Source organism: Aedes aegypti, chromosome 2, assembly GCF_002204515.2.
Source record: "Aedes aegypti strain LVP_AGWG chromosome 2, AaegL5.0 Primary Assembly, whole genome shotgun sequence".
NCBI lineage: Eukaryota > Metazoa > Arthropoda > Insecta > Diptera > Culicidae > Aedes > Aedes aegypti.
In genome coordinates, this window is record NC_035108.1 from 65,064,284 (window position 1) to 65,080,152 (window position 15,869).

Genomic DNA, 15,869 nt, shown 5'->3' on the forward strand with positions numbered 1-15,869 from the left:
GCCAGAGAATTAATTTTGTTAAGTACATCGTCACCATGTTTCAATCATATTTTATTATGAAAAATTACCCTTGGTTGATCCATAACTGTGGGGTGACTGTATTTTTAACTTGTTATATTTGTGCTATTGCATTGGTCAGTTTGTTGTAAACAGGCATTGCAGAATTCGCTCCCATTAGATTTAGAAGCACGATCAAAGCTAACGAAGAAAAACATCCCATAGGTATGTATCGCTCCATGATCGGCAGCGTTTGGCAAGTTGTAATAACGCAACTTGGGTTTAATGTCTATACGGCTTAAACCAGCCGACGGTGTTCTGAAAAAAATCTGAAGTTCGTAGACACAAAAGTCAATTTAGACAAATAGAGATGTAAAATTGTGAAAAAAAATGGAATCGTTCTGGAAGGCTTCGATCCCACGACTCCCAATACGCTAGACCCCGAATCTAATCAGAGCTGGAGCAGTATACGATAAACAGGTTCTCATGATATGCTGCAAATCATGATTGTTACAGAGAGTGATACACGGAAAAAACAGGTTACCTAATTTTTGAGTTGACTTTACTCAAAAATAAGTATATCGATTATTCTCTCAAGCCAAAATCTCTCGGTATTCTCTCTCTTCCCCACCAATGTTTTCATAAACAGAGAGAGCTGCACCTACCTAATGGGGGTAGTTTGGCCCAATAAGCCAAATTGGGGTAAATGCATTATTCTCAAGCTTGGGTTGAATGAACTCAATTTTGCGTTGAATCAAACCAAATTTAAGTAAATTTTTCTTATGGATTTAATGGCAAAGTACCTAATTGAGGCCTTGGAAGTTTAGCCAAATTTGGGTTATTGGGCTCAACTACGGTTTTGCGTTGAAACAACTCAGATTTGAGTAGATCCGCGTTGCCGTGTACGTTAGAGATTAGCTCATATTTATCAAGCTTCAATCCCTGGGTTTATTCACAAATTTCATAACGCTGAAGGGGGTGGGTGGGTGTCCTAAAGATGTTACGGCTCATACAAAATTTGTAGAATATTCATACAAAAAGCGTTACGAAGGGGTGGGTGGGTGTCAAAAATGGTCGTTTGTGGCGTTATGAAATAAATGAATGAACCCCCTGGTTGTAAATAATATCCGATGTTATGAACAGTACATATCATAATTTGCACAAAAAATAATTGCTAATTTGTATCGTACATGAAACAAACTCCGTAATACTTTGGATATAACTATAGTAGGATATGTTATATTCTCGTTCTATTTGGTGCAGGTTTTGTTATTTTAACTACTAACGGTACATGTTTAATAACAACTGATGATATATAAACAATATTTTAGAGAAACACATTAAGTTATACACCCCTGAAATACATGCGCTTTCGATCGGAAGCCGTTTTGCATTCCCGTTTACATCAGCAAAATCAACTGGGACATGTTTTCGAACGAATAGGATTCGATCGAAAGTTGGATCCGCTGTAAACAAGAATGAGGGTTGTTTCATCCGTCTGGTTAGGATGGCTATCTGGATGCAAATCATTTGACGTGCTTCAAAATATCTTTGATACTACGATAAAACGAAAAGTTTGGAATGAAAGTTTGTTTAAAGAAGCTAATTTAAAATTTAAGGCTTTTCAAATTAAATTTGGCTTTCTTTCAATGAATAACAAAACGAAAAAAGTTTTCTAATTTGTTTCAATGTATTTTGAAAAACTATTTACACATCAGACATGGCTTCAGCTGTAAACTAGTCTGAAAAGCCGCATTCTGCAAAAACATGCGATCTACGTTGCTCTAGAAGATTTTCCTTAGTAAATTTGTTTTGCATGGGAAAGAATGTTTTCCTGAAATGCTCTTCAAACCTGATAATTTTTTAATTCTGCGTTAGGCTGTGGTACCTATAAAAGACTTGTTAGCGAAATGAGATTCTTGCCTCAACTAACTTCGTTTTACTAAACCTACTGAAGAAATTTTCCACTCGCTTCTGGCGTCAGCTTTTCAAAATTTGTTTTGTTTTCGAACTTAATTACTTAACCTTACAAACTACAACTCAGATTATCATCATTCGATTGTTAGAAATTAATCGTTTTCCAAAAAGAAAAAAAAAGTACGATAATGGACGGCTAAAATCAATAGTAATAAAAAATCTATCGCCTTACGAAATAAAAATCAAAACAATCTAGAACTAATCGAAATGCTGCTCCCGTTTACGGTTTTGCCTTTTTGTTTTGTGTTCGCGCTTTTTGTGTCAAGGCCGGACTATTTGTTTATCACGACCATTGCATTTTTGTGGTGATGTTCATACTTGTAAATGACTTTCACAATTGGTAGATGTTGGGTAAATCAAATGAGCTAACGATACAGATGAAAACAATCAACTTCTAAACGGAAGATTTTTGTAGATGTACGCGTGTTGAACACATTATTTACAGCTGCTGTTAATTTGTTGGTTGCTCTCTCTCTGTTTTTTGGAACGAACGCGCCCGTTTTAGATTGATTTTTGGAAACACGGGCTTATATTAGCTAATAGATCATTAAATAAACCATTCTTTTCGTTTGGTCACTTGATGGCCAGTAGTCGACTGCACGACCGCATCGTCCGGATCCAGGGCCGCATCGGCTCCTTTGTCCTCTTGCGTTAGATATTCGCCCTTGTGGCGGTTCATGTACCGACTGATCAGGATAGCCATGATTATAAGAAGCAAGAATAGCACTGCCAGGACACCTAGAAGAAGATTGAACGTTTCGATCTGCACGAATGGCCGTTATGAGGAATATGAACTTACCTCCCAGTATAGCAGTGTCTGGACCGTAAGCATCTCGTAGCCTATCTTCGTCCACCTCTGGTGGAGGACGGGTTTCGATTTCGATTGGAGGATGGGTAACTGGTTCAACTCCACAGAAATCTTCCGTCAAAGGAGCTGTAATCAAACATTACAATAATTAATATCTGGAATTTTAAGCAATATATCCCCAAATAACCATAAGCACGAACAATAAGCCCTATATCAGCATTAGGAAACCATATAGACATGCACTACAAATGCAGACAAGCCAATTACAGCATTTTAACCGCTTAGACACCCTATTACTGCATCATTCGCATATAGATATGCCTGACGTAGCCTCGAAAGTCCATTAGAAAAGTTCAACATTTCCTGCAGTGAATGTTACATCTTGACATTATAATGACACCCTATTTTGCTCTTTCTGACGTATAATTACATCTTGAACGTTTATAAAGCTGGTAGGCATCAAATGACTATACTAATTCAGCAAAATTAAATAGATTATGATTTTTTTAGTAAATAAGATTGTTTGAATTAATCGATCAAAACCGGTTGTGGTAATTTAAAAGGAATTTGCCTTACTCTACAACGATCTATAAGAAATAAATAAATAAATAAATAAGTAATGCGCACATAACGCTGCCAACGTGCCGCGTTGTCGTGCTTACTGATTTCTTGGATCAACCAATACTTACTTCCCAACGATTTCACATTTGGTGGTGGGTTCTCCTGGAACAGGAATTTCAACGGATAGATATCGTCAAACTCTACCCTTGAAATACATCCTATGAAGCCATCCTTCATCGTTTCGTTCTTTCCGATGTACATGTACTCAATGTTGTTGAACTGAGAATCTGCCGAATCCTTGATATCGAAATGATACTCCTGAGGTTCGTAATCATCGATTTCCAGCACTGCAGTTGCTCCGCCATTCTTTCTCGAGAATCGTACGTCATGGTACTGACCAAGACCGAAGTTCTTCGTCGGATAAATTAACTCCTGTCGTTCAAAGCCGAAATCGAACACCACCCGAAGATGCCCCGAGTTGGATACCATGATTGTTAGATATTCCTTCGATTGACTTGAGAAGAATCCAAGCAGGAAACCCTTTGGATTGGTGGTCGTGAAACCAACGCGGATTCGTTCGTGTAGTGTAGAACGGAAAGCACCCTGGAAGTCGTACTTAATCATCGAGCTGGCCTTCATGTTGACTCCGATCTCTGTGAAAACATAGAATGTTAGAATGATTCCATTGAAATTTATATATAATTTACTCACCATCGGCACAAATCGGTCCCTTGAATGCACTCCAACGGCAATCGCAAATGAAGTTGTCATACCGTTCTGTACAGGTACCATTGTTCAAGCAAGGACTAGATTCACAACGTCCAACGCATCCAGGGGAGACGCCATACAACTTACGTTCCGCATAACCTCTCAGATCCACGTGGTTTCCATTGAGCAGGAATGCACGAATACAGCCAACAAATCCATCTCTGTAATCAATACTAGCTCCCAACACTAGCTCCGAAGTCAAATACAAGGCACGAACCGGACCAGGAGGTTCTCGCACTTCTGCCCGGATGGACCCATCAACCACCAGTCGCGCTTCCTTACGATTTCGCTCAACGCTCACCGAGTGCCAGCGATCGTCGCTCAGCCAATAGCTAGTTTCTACGTAGACCTTTTGAGTTCCCGTACCCGCTTGGTATTCGAACAATAGCTTCGTACCACCGACAATGTTCAAACGGATGAAATCCGTAGGTCCTCGTGCATTCAGAATAACCGCATCCTCAATGGTGGTCTTGAACTCGAAGTAGATATCTCCCGAGTGACCCATATCAAACGGTGGTAGATTGATCGTAGCATCCTTGATGCGGAACGTAACAACGTTGTTGAACAGATCATCTCCTTCACACTTCAGGGGACCCAAAGTGTAGCGACCTAACTTCTCATCAACTGGAGTTCCCGTGTCACCGAACCTCAAAGCCTTCACCGGTAGGTACTCCTTTTCCCTGATCTCTCCACCATCTTCTTGCCACTCCAAGCTGTTCGCATCGCAGTTACACCACTTGGTTGGATCAACACAGGTACCCAGAATACCGCACTCACACTTCCTGGATCCAGGCAAGGCGCCCGCCCAATAATCCATGGGCTGATTATGCCGCGAAACCCACCAAGAATACGGCCGGAACGTCTCCACTTCTGAAGGAGAGTTGAACAACCTAGACGATCGACAAGCGTAGTTCAACCGCTGCCAACAGGACTGCGATCGGTTCAGCAAAGCCTCAATCTGTGGTAAATCCGCCTCGTAGATGATGTTCTGCTCAAACGATCCCGGTTCGGCGAAGCCATCCACCCTAGTCGTATGCTCCGAGCTGTGACTCAACACCGTAATCACCCGTCCGTCCGAGTAGAACTCGCAGGTTACCGGGAACGGCGCCAGCGGGCCACTTCCGTCCACATCGATGTTGATCGTAGTCCGCGACTGCACCACGTTGACGTTCTTGTACGCCTGGCAGGACAGCGGGTTCAACGAGGTGTGACACACGGCTCCGGCATACCCGGTTCCCGCACAGTCACACGTAAACTCCAACGAGTTTTGCTTGCATACACCGTTGTGTTTGCACGGATTTGGATTACAGCGGTCAATCATGTGACATGCGTCGAACAACATTTCGCCCTTGCAGCAGAATTCTTCCTCTTTCCAGTCGGACGGTGGACGGATGTTGCCGTCGATGATGATGGTTCGCATGCAACCGACGAAACCATCCTTGGTTTTGCCTCCGCCGATGTAGTACAGTTCGCCGGTGTTGATGTTCAATTGTCTGTGGATGGTTACGTAACAGAAAAGAATTAGTTTTGTGGAATTAATTTGTATTAGGGGGGTGGTAAGCATTGTAAATCATTAGGAGCCACACAGCACTCTTCATAGCTTATTACGCAAAGCTTAGCAAACGATCGCGCACACTTGGAACAATTTTGCTTGAAATGTCGTTACCTTAATATAGATCTAAAACGGCCATTGTTAACATTCCTGCATGATTAATAAATATCAATGTTATCATTTTGTATAATCCAAAAGCTTTTAATTAATCAAAGATTTACTGCTAGCTTGTTTTAACTCTCAAAAGTCCGAGACGGAAACTGCGTACTTCAAGTGACTCTAGCGATGGAGCATCCGATGCACTGTTTGTCGCGGGACAAACCGTTTGTCGGTTGTTGTAACATGTTGCGATTAACATGAATCAGAACGCGTTCACGGCATATTTTTTCGCACAAATCATGCCCGATTGACTTTCGGATCAGAAAAGACATACCAGAAGGCAGATCGCGGAATAAAAGTTAAAAAATCCTCTAAAACTTATGACTTTGGTTTGCGAACAATTGATCGTTAGCACACATGTCGAGCGATTCATTTTTCGCTGAGCGGAGTTTGTTGTTAGGGCTTGACGACTAATGGTTTATCGTTGTATAGTTTTTGTCAATGATACTATTTTTGTTTATAGAAAAGACGAAAGCAGAGACGCAACATGCGTAAGAAATAGTCTAACTCTGAGATGATTATGACAGTCGAATTGGTTCCCAGTCAAATTTAGTAACGTTGTAGCTTTGCCCACAGAAGGGCCCACAAACACTTTATTTAGCTCTATCATGGTTATTAGATACAATAACCAATAGGGTGCCAATGGAATGTATGGGAAAAATTTTGCCATCGAATTTCAAAAAATGGTAGTGCTCAAAAGTTTCGACGCTTCGAAAAAAGTCCCCATGCAAAATTTGAGCTCAATCGGCCTTCGTTAAGTGGACCCCCAAAGCGGTCAAAGTTTGGCCATGAAAAATCTCCCAAGGGGGGGGGTACATGAAATTTCCGAAATCGATTATTTTTTTTGATGCCAGATGTCTTTGAAATGCATGAAACGTCGAGATCTGGTGTTATTTGAAAAAAAAAATTTTGAAAAAATTAACCTTTTGGGACTAAATTTAAATTTAAATTGGTAAATTTTTGAGTTGGGGGAGTGAATTGAATTTGAAATGAACGATTTGAATTCAATGGCTGAGAAATTCAAGGCAAGAGTATTGAAACGTATCCTAAGGACTGTTCATTTTATAAAGTGGACACCTTGTGCATGCTGTATCTTTCTTATTAATCAATGAAATTTCACTCGTTTTTTTGCACATCGTTCGACTAGTATTGTACAATGTTGTGATAATAAAAATTCTCCAAAATAATTAAATTTCACACGAATATGGAACAACGATTAGATCGGTCGATTTTTTGAGGTTATCAAAATCAATGATTGTAAGAAATTGGCTGGAAAATTCGATAATTTATATTTTCTATTTTCAAAAAAGGCTTGTTCTTCGAAAGCATCATCAATCAGAAGCCTGATGGAAAAAATCAAGTTATGTTTGGAGCAACAATTTTACAGATATAATTAAATCAATTTTCCCGTATATTTTTAAAGAAATTTGTCTTAAATTTGATGGGAATTGATATGAGTAGAATTTTTTGTGTAAAAGTACGTCCTGACGGAAGTCCTAATATAGTATTAATATGAAAAATAACTTACGCCTTCATAGAGTTACTTAGTAAGTCCCCACGTCACATTCAAAGCACAACAGAAACACAATTGTTTTATTCTTAGAGGACCTATCAAAGTACATTGACAATCATCAAAATTGGCAACACTGCTGTAATAAAATCGATTTTATTTTCCACATATTATTTTCATAATATGTTATTCTGAGATTACCAATTGAAAAATTCGGAGAAAACTGTTTACAATTTGCTGTAGATCGATAAATATGCGTACATGATTTTAAAAGTATGAGACTTTTTAGTAAAACTACCATAAACAGTAAAATTTATACTTAAGAATGTAGTTTAATCTCACGATTTAGCTTTCGTTTATACTAATATAGTTTCTTTAGTAATCCAAACTAGTTTTGAACACGCTTTTTACTTTTCTCTTTTGCTGGGAGTGAAAGGATGGTGTATCAGCAAATTTGGCCATAAATGGGTAAATCACTAAAGTTACCTAATGTCATAGAATGGTGGAATATAATTGATATTTTTAAAGCTTTACCTTTAGTAGAATAGTAAAGGATACAAACATACAATTTGTTCATAAAAATAAGGATTTTTGTTTTGCGAAAAATAATGTTAAACTTTGACGGACAGCTTTTTTTTAAGAGTTTTTGGAAAAACTATTTAGCTCTTCAACCAAAAGCATTTTCAAAGATTTTATATTTTCATAGCATTTTAGAATAATAGGTCAACGATACACAGAAAACCGATTACGATTTTATCAATAAATAAAAAAGATATAGCATTAACAAAGTTTCCACTTTATAAAATGAACAGTCCTTATATCATTGTTGGCCACTGAAAGCATATTATATGTGATATTTCATTAGGGTGGTTCATTTATTTTCCATTAGAGCGTTTTTTTTTATTAAAGACATTTTACACTTTTCAGTGCATTCGTGTCTGTCCTTTTTGTTGAAAAATTAAAAAAAAATAGAATTTTAATTGAATATTGAAGACAATAGTATTGGAACATCTCTCACATTGACCATTTTCTACATTTAATATTTGGTATTTTATTAGGGTGGTTCACTTATTTTCCATAAGGGTGGGCCTTTCTTTCGAAAATTATAATTTGAATGGGATATTAAAAACAATAGTATTATATCACCTCTTTCATCATCGTAGGCCATTTCCTTCATTCGATTCGTGATATTTCATTGGGAAGGCTCACTTATATTCCATTACGGTGGTTCTTGAAAAAAAATTGAGAATTTGAATGGAATAGTAAATACAAGAGTAATTAAACATCTCCTATGTCATCGTAGGCCACTGTTAACATATAATATGTGATAATTTATTAGGGCTATTGTCCTCAGTTTTGCATAAGGGTGATCATTTAATTTGTAAATTAAAAAAAAATATTCTCAACAGATCTAACAAATCAACTTTGTTTGTATAGTTTTGAATCATGATTCTTTATTGGCATGCAACTCTTCGTTAAGATATTTTCATGAAGGTTTTCTTTTGAATAGTTAAAATAAAACGTTCCAATAACAATAATCAGTGAATTCAGTGAAACACAACTCTAACTGCCATAATAAAAATACAGAAAAAAAAGGAATTAAATAATTTTTGACGTATTCAGATTATGACAATAGCTTGATGGGCGACGATGAAGCGCAACAAAAGTGTTTAGTTTATATTTTCAAAAGAGATTCTCAGCCTTGGGCTCCTTCATTCCCGAAACAAAAGTACGTTGCCTTCTGCTTGCTATAGTACACGCGATTCGGTTGTGACAACGTAGGCAAAGAAAATCAAATCGATAGATTTTTGTCTATACCTAAGGGTGTTCAAAATAGAAGCTCCAAATAAATTGTATTTCAGTGGTGAATAAGAAAAGCAATTCGTGTGTCAAAAAAATAATCAAGGCGTGTGCAAGCGTTTTTTGTTAAAAATAGAGGATATTTGGCTAGTTGGAAAATATCTACCTTTGTTCCCCGAATCTGCAAATATGCCGACATACAATGAAGTATTCCGGAAATTCATGTTTCATTTGCGAGCAGAGAAGCAAAAGCCTAGAGCTAGCGCCCAGTAACAACACAAGCTTTGAAGACATCATGGAACAAAAAGCATTTGAACCATTTGATCGACGACGTGACAGTGGAACAAAAAATCTTGCGATACTATGAAACTTGGAAAAGCTTGCAGAAGCACATACTAAGGATGTCGGCGAAAGAAACTGAAAAGAGAAATGAATTCTCTCATTCATTGCGGAACCTTTTCGACATCGCAAAGAAGTATAAACCAAAAAATAAAGAGGAGAAAAAAGCATCTCAGTATTTGCAAGAATAACGAGAACAATCTACTCTTCCAACAACAACTGAGACTGGTCCAACGGAAACTATCTCATGTAGTGATTTTGAGGAGGAAGCTAATCTACAGGCAACAGAAGAGACTAATCCGTCAACTAGTGAGCAGAAAGAAGCAAGTCTACAGCAAAAGAAAACATTGACTGATAGTGATTTTGAGTCCTCATCTCAAACCCAGAGTGAGTCCTTCACTTCGATCGGTACTATCGGCGAAGATTTACAGATACCAGGTAAGTGTGAATTGAATACATTGCAAATATGTTTTAAAATGTTTTTCATGGATTATAATATTTCTGATTTTCATATTTTCTTCTATGTCCTTCAAAATCATCTTCAACTCCTAAACCACAATTAAAAAACGTTATTTCAACACTCGAGCTACACTCGTTTGTACAAGGATGTCAGGATACTAAAAAATTGTTCCATGCTCTAGAGATTCCGGAATCCTTGTTGGAAACTAATATTACGCAGTGGAATTGCAAAAAAGAATATGAAGATGCCAAAAGACGTATTCAAAGTTTGGAAGTAGTAAATGACAATGCGGAACGAGGTATTGCATTAATTAAAACATATAATTCGAAATTGTCAATCGATGAAAATCAGACACAGTTCATTTTGCAATTAATCGAAGAACATCGAAAAATGTACAAAAGTCCAAACAAATCAGATGTAATTTAGGAAATATATGCGATGTAATGTACCAAAAACAACCAACATGATATTTTTTTAATATCACAATTCCTTTCCTCTCCCTTTCGTTGCTTACCTTATTGCTACTACAACCATTGCCAAATCTAACAGTTCCCCATCTTAAGGGCTTCTCATTTTTTTTATCTGAGCTTGCACAGATGGTGCAAAATTGAATTGGAAAGGTCACTGAGGCTCAATGCTTGATCTCTGAGATGAGTGCATCTGAAATCACGAAGTAGCAAGCGGATTTTGTATGAGACAAGGACTCCGAACTGGTTCAGCTTAGTGTAGTGTTGCATTCCGAATAAAAACACGCAAAACTTTTCAAAAGGACCTTTCTGACAATGAGAGGCTTTCTAGAAAACTCCTTTGTTGTTAACTAAGTTACCTTTAAATTTTTCGTAGATCATTACGCAAATATTATGTAGTAGTCCACACCATAATCTTTCGGTCTGTAAACTATACGAAAAATGATGCACCCTAATGGAAAATGAGAGAAACTCCCTAATGAAATATGTTAACAGTGTCCTACGATGATGTCGCATATCAAATGGAACTAGAGGCGCATGAATTCAGAGGAATTTAAAGCCTCTCTAAACAAAAATGAAGACTATTGTGCTAAAAAAAGGATCAAATTCAAAAATTTTTGATTTTCTTTAATTTTCGACAAACATCAATGGAAAATAAGTGAGCCACCCTAATAAAATATCACGAATCTAACGAAGGAAGTGCCCTACGATGATGAAAGAGGTGATAAAATACTATTGTTTTTAATATCCCATTCAAATTATGATTTTTCGACAGAAAGGCCCACCCTAATGGAAAATAAGTGAACCAATACTATTGTCTTCAATATTCAATTAAAATTCTATTTTTTTATTTTTTTTTTTTAACAAAAAGGACCACCCTAATTGAAAGTAAATGAACCACCCTAAAGAAATATCACATATAATATGCTTTCAGTGGCCAACAATGATATAGGATACGTTTCAATACTATTGCCTTGAATTTCTCAGCAAATGAATTCAAATCGTTCATTTCAAATTCAATTCACTCCCCCAACTCAAAAAGGTCGATTTTTTCAAAAAACAATTTTCCAAATAACACCAGATCTCGACGTTTCATGCATTTCTAAGTCATCTAGCATCAAAAAAATTCGATTTCGGAAATTTCATGTACAACCCCCCTTTGGGAGATTTTTCATGGGTCAAAAAAGCCAAACTTTGACCGCTTTGGGGGTCCACTTAATGAAGTCCGATTGAGCTGAAATTTTGCATGGGGACTTTTTTCGAGAAGACAAAACTTTTGAGCACTACCATTTTTTGAAATTCGAAAAATCGATTTTCATTGGCACCCTACTCCATATATCCTTACCATGCGCGCGTAATGAGCAGTTCAAATCGTGCTTTTGAAAGAGCGACGGCCCTCTTAGACCATTCAAACACTATGTTGTTAGTCGCTATCAGAGGCGCGTCCACGTTCGGAACCATGGGTAGGACAAACATTAGATTTTTTTGTATGCTGTGAAGCTAAGAAAAAAGTTAACCCTAGGATGGAAATCGAAAGTTACTATATTTGAGGGGCTGACTACCATACAATTCTTATAGAATGAAAAATTGCTGAAAAAAGTTCAAAGTAGATTATCACAAAACTCGCTGACATCCCTTTGCTAACCCTTCATTTTCAAGCCAGTTTTAGCACAAGACTAAGGAAGCTTTTCGTCGGGCTGGTAGACCTAATGCCAAAAAGAGATATAAAAGGAATCAAAAAGAGACCAAACAGGAACCAAGAAACAAAATGAAATATAATAGAAGCCAGAAAATAAGAGTTTGATTCTTCATAGTATCAGGGCAGATAATTCTATAATAACCTGGATTTTGGAACAGAAATGTTATTTCTCTAAAAAATATTTCAGAAATCATCTGAATTCCTCCAAAATATCTTCGAGAAATTTTCCAAGAAAGTCATAACTCCTCCAAGATTTTATCCAATGGTTCATCCATCGATTTCCCTGGGACATCCTCCAAGATTCCCGGTCAAAACGAAAGTTTTTTCAGTAATTCTTCCAGGAATGTCTCCAGGGCAATGCCAAAGATTTTTTTTTTTCTGAAAAATAAATCGGTGAGTTATTTCTAAAAAAAACTTATATAGTAACCTCTGACAAAACTTGGGTAAGTTTTGAAGTACCCCTTAATGGACAAGGATCTCTGAAATAACTTCTGGGATTTTGAAGAAGTTTTAGAAGATTTCTTAGATAATTTGCCAAGACGATAAAAAAAATCAATCGAAACTCGGGATAGTATTGTGCAGGATTTTCTAAGAAATTCCTGGAAAAACATTGAACAGAAACTTTGCAGAAATTTGTGAAATAATAGGACGAAATATAGTGAAAATTCTGTGAATATGAGTTGTTGTTTTTTTTTCTTTGCACCAAAAAGACCCGGCTATTTGCAAAAGTTTTCAGGAGAAACTGAAGATGCTTGAAAAATGCTTCATCCCGCAGAAACTCCAACAAATATTTCGCTGGAATTTCTTGAAGAATTCTACAAAAAAAATCTTTCGAAAAATCGTCATAATCTGCTGGATAATTTTAATTAATGATGCCACAAAATATCAGTAGGAATTTGATCAAATATTTTTTAAAGAATTAACTAAGAATTACTTTCAAAAAACTCTACGGCAATTCTGAATCAACCAAGAATTTCTAGACAGTGTGCTGTAAGAGTTCTATAGGAATTGCTCTGCAAATCATCAAGAGATTTAGCAATGCTTTGATAGATTATATCAAGAGATATCGCACTTTCAGAAATCGCAAGCACCATCACACTCGTGCTGTTTATAACACGGTGGTATTAGACTGGTATTAGATTAGCCCATTACTTCATTCAAAGTTTCTTCAATAATATTCTGATAATTATCTTTGGATGTCCCAGAAACTTCTCAAAAATTATTTCCAGGAATGCTCACGGCAATTTGTCCCAGAACATATACAGGATATATAATATATCTACGGCCAATATATTTAAGAAACCATCTATTGATTAATTCAGAAATACTATAGAGGATTACGCCACTTATTTTTCTAATAGTTGAAGAAGTTTCTTGTAGCAATTATTACAGTTAATTTCCCATGATTTTCATTACAGATATTCTCAATCAATCTTCTCACGAGTCAGAACTTTTGGGGGTCATGTACAAACTATGTCATACTGGTCATACTCTACTCGGCATGAGAATATTATGGAAAGTCGTAAGGATCGTGTTTCTGCTGCTCTAGTGTTTTGTTTCGTTGAATCGTGGGTAGGACAATCCTTTGACTGTCCTACCCAGGTGATTTCGTGCGTAGTACATGTCCTACCTGTCCTACCCACTTCCCGCGCCACTGGTCGCTAGAGGTGATTTTTTTCCATCCTTGTTCACTAACGTTTAAATGAAAAATGTGAATTTTTGGCGTTTCTACTAATAGTGTTGAGAAATCTCATTATTGAACAGAATTCACATGATTTTGGCTACATAAACTAAGTTTTTCAAAATGCATTGTGACAAGAACTACTTCATTTCATCAGTTTTATCTTATTTTGTCAACAAAACAATAATTTGAGAAAATTGTATGAATATTCTGTAGGAATCTGTATATGTGCACGGTGAATGGAGGCCGCACGGCGACTGGTGACTTGTCGGTATTTAAGCCAACGAAAAACATTTAAAAATTGTGTAAACATGTATTTCTGGCCTAAACTTAAGTGTTTGGTGCTAAAATTAGGACAGGGCTTTGGGACCCTATTCTCACCTCACGCCAGTCGTAGAATAAACCGAAGAATCAGATACAATTGTGCTTATTATGTGCGGCGTGTTAGGCGAGACGAGTCGAATGACGTAACAATTGTTGACTCGCTCCCATTCGATTGACATTAGTCGCCTCACGTCACCCGAGGTGAGAACGACTCGTTTCGACTCACACGCCGCGCAGAATAAGCACAAATTGCATGAAGAGACTGGGTAATTCGGTTGACGCCTACCAAAACAGTACTGAAAAGTTCTAGAGTAGCACTTTTCAGCACTATTTCTTTCGGTAGGAAAAGTAGGCCGTTATGTTGATCAACTTCTCAATGAAAAGTTGATTGATTTGCAACGGAATTGCAAAAAGGTCTTTTTATTTCCAAGGGCAAGGTAAGCAGTTGTTGCATAATTTTTCCGACCTTTCAGATCACTAGATCGTCGTAAAAAAAAACCTACAATATGTAAATTGCTCTATTCCGCTTTTAAAACTTTTCATTTTAAAATTTATGGTGGTCAAAAGCATAGATAGGCGCTTGCATAATAATTACGAAAATTAGAATGACGCACGTACTACCTAAATAAGTTAACTGCTTTCGTAATAACTTTTAACTGCCAATTATCAAAATCTTTTTCGGAAAGTTATTTGACCTAAACTGGTTTATCTGCTACCTAGCAAAATTAACGCATACGAAATTTCCTCTTTGTACTTACTTGGTCGTTTCCATCGGCCGTTCATCAACGCTCAGCACCAGACTGTTCTTCTTGATGGCCAACATCAGCGAGTGCCAATTGCCATCGTTAAACTGCTCGTCGTAGTTATCCAGTATGGTCTCCGGAGCGCTCTCTTCGTTCTCGGTCTTAAGTCCAACTTTCACCTTTCCATCCTCCAGGTACACCTTGACCGAACCTCGGAGGAAATCGTGGTGCAACATCAAACCCTTCTCCTCGTACGTTCGGAACGAGAAGCTCACGTTCAGCTGCTTGACGCTGTAGTAACCCTTCAGACGTGCGTGAGAACCTCTGGTCAGGAATGTTACAGGACTAATTGGAGGCTCCGGACAGTTGTAATTGACATTCACTTTCAGATAGCGCAAGTGTTCTCCTTCGTAGAAGGCTTCCTTCATATCTCGAATGAAGTTCGTCGCGTTGAGATACAGATTCTCTATGCAACCGGTGAAATTCTGTTGTACAATCAATCCGTCCTGCATGTTGGGGACACCTCCGATGTAGAACTGCAAATATAGAAGATTTAGACATCCATGACCCCGAACTCAAAATCACATTCACAAAAAACTCACCGCCCTGTTCAAATTCAGCTTGTCGAACTCCCCTTTGATCTTCTTCTCCACGATCACCCGATCCACACTGAACATGATGTCCCGTCGGTTCCGCGAAATGACCACATCGTGCCAGATGTTATCGTCCAGCAGGCTGCCCACCGACAGCGAAGTCATGATCCTCGATCCCAGATCCATATTCAGCACCATTCGGTTGTCCTTGATCTGCAGGGCCAGATAGTCTCCCTGAGTGCCCCTGGAGTACAGCAGAATGCCGTTGGCTTGGGCCGTTTTGAAACGGAACCGGATGGTTTCCCGCGTAGCGGAAATCGGTTCTCGCAGCAGGTCGTACCGGATGAGACCCGTTCCGTTGAGGTAGACGTTTTCCGATTCTAGAAGAGTGATGGGAAGAGTGAGTATTATCCAGAACATTTCAAATGCAA

The 15,869-nt window shown here is 37.8% G+C and overlaps 1 protein-coding gene across 4 annotated transcripts in view; it reads right to left on the minus strand.

Annotated features, from left to right (window-relative positions):
• Positions 1-1,668: 1,668 nt before the first annotated feature.
• Positions 1,669-15,869, minus strand: part of LOC5566352 (neurexin-4) — a 79,377-nt gene continuing 65,176 nt past the window's right edge. For 2 of the 4 annotated variants that reach the window (XM_021841076.1, XM_021841075.1), the window contains exons 5-11: positions 15,448-15,818; positions 14,861-15,381; positions 5,778-5,813; positions 4,055-5,604; positions 3,472-3,996; positions 2,774-2,908; positions 1,669-2,712 (exon numbers count right to left, since the gene is read on the minus strand). In XM_021841076.1, the coding sequence (XP_021696768.1) occupies positions 2,522-2,712; positions 2,774-2,908; positions 3,472-3,996; positions 4,055-5,604; positions 5,778-5,813; positions 14,861-15,381; positions 15,448-15,818 (3,329 nt within the window). In that variant the 3' untranslated portion in view covers positions 1,669-2,521. The remainder of the gene's footprint in view (positions 2,713-2,773; positions 2,909-3,471; positions 3,997-4,054; positions 5,605-5,777; positions 5,814-14,860; positions 15,382-15,447; positions 15,819-15,869) is intronic. The other 2 variants (XM_021841078.1, XM_021841077.1) reach the window with 1 other exon arrangement.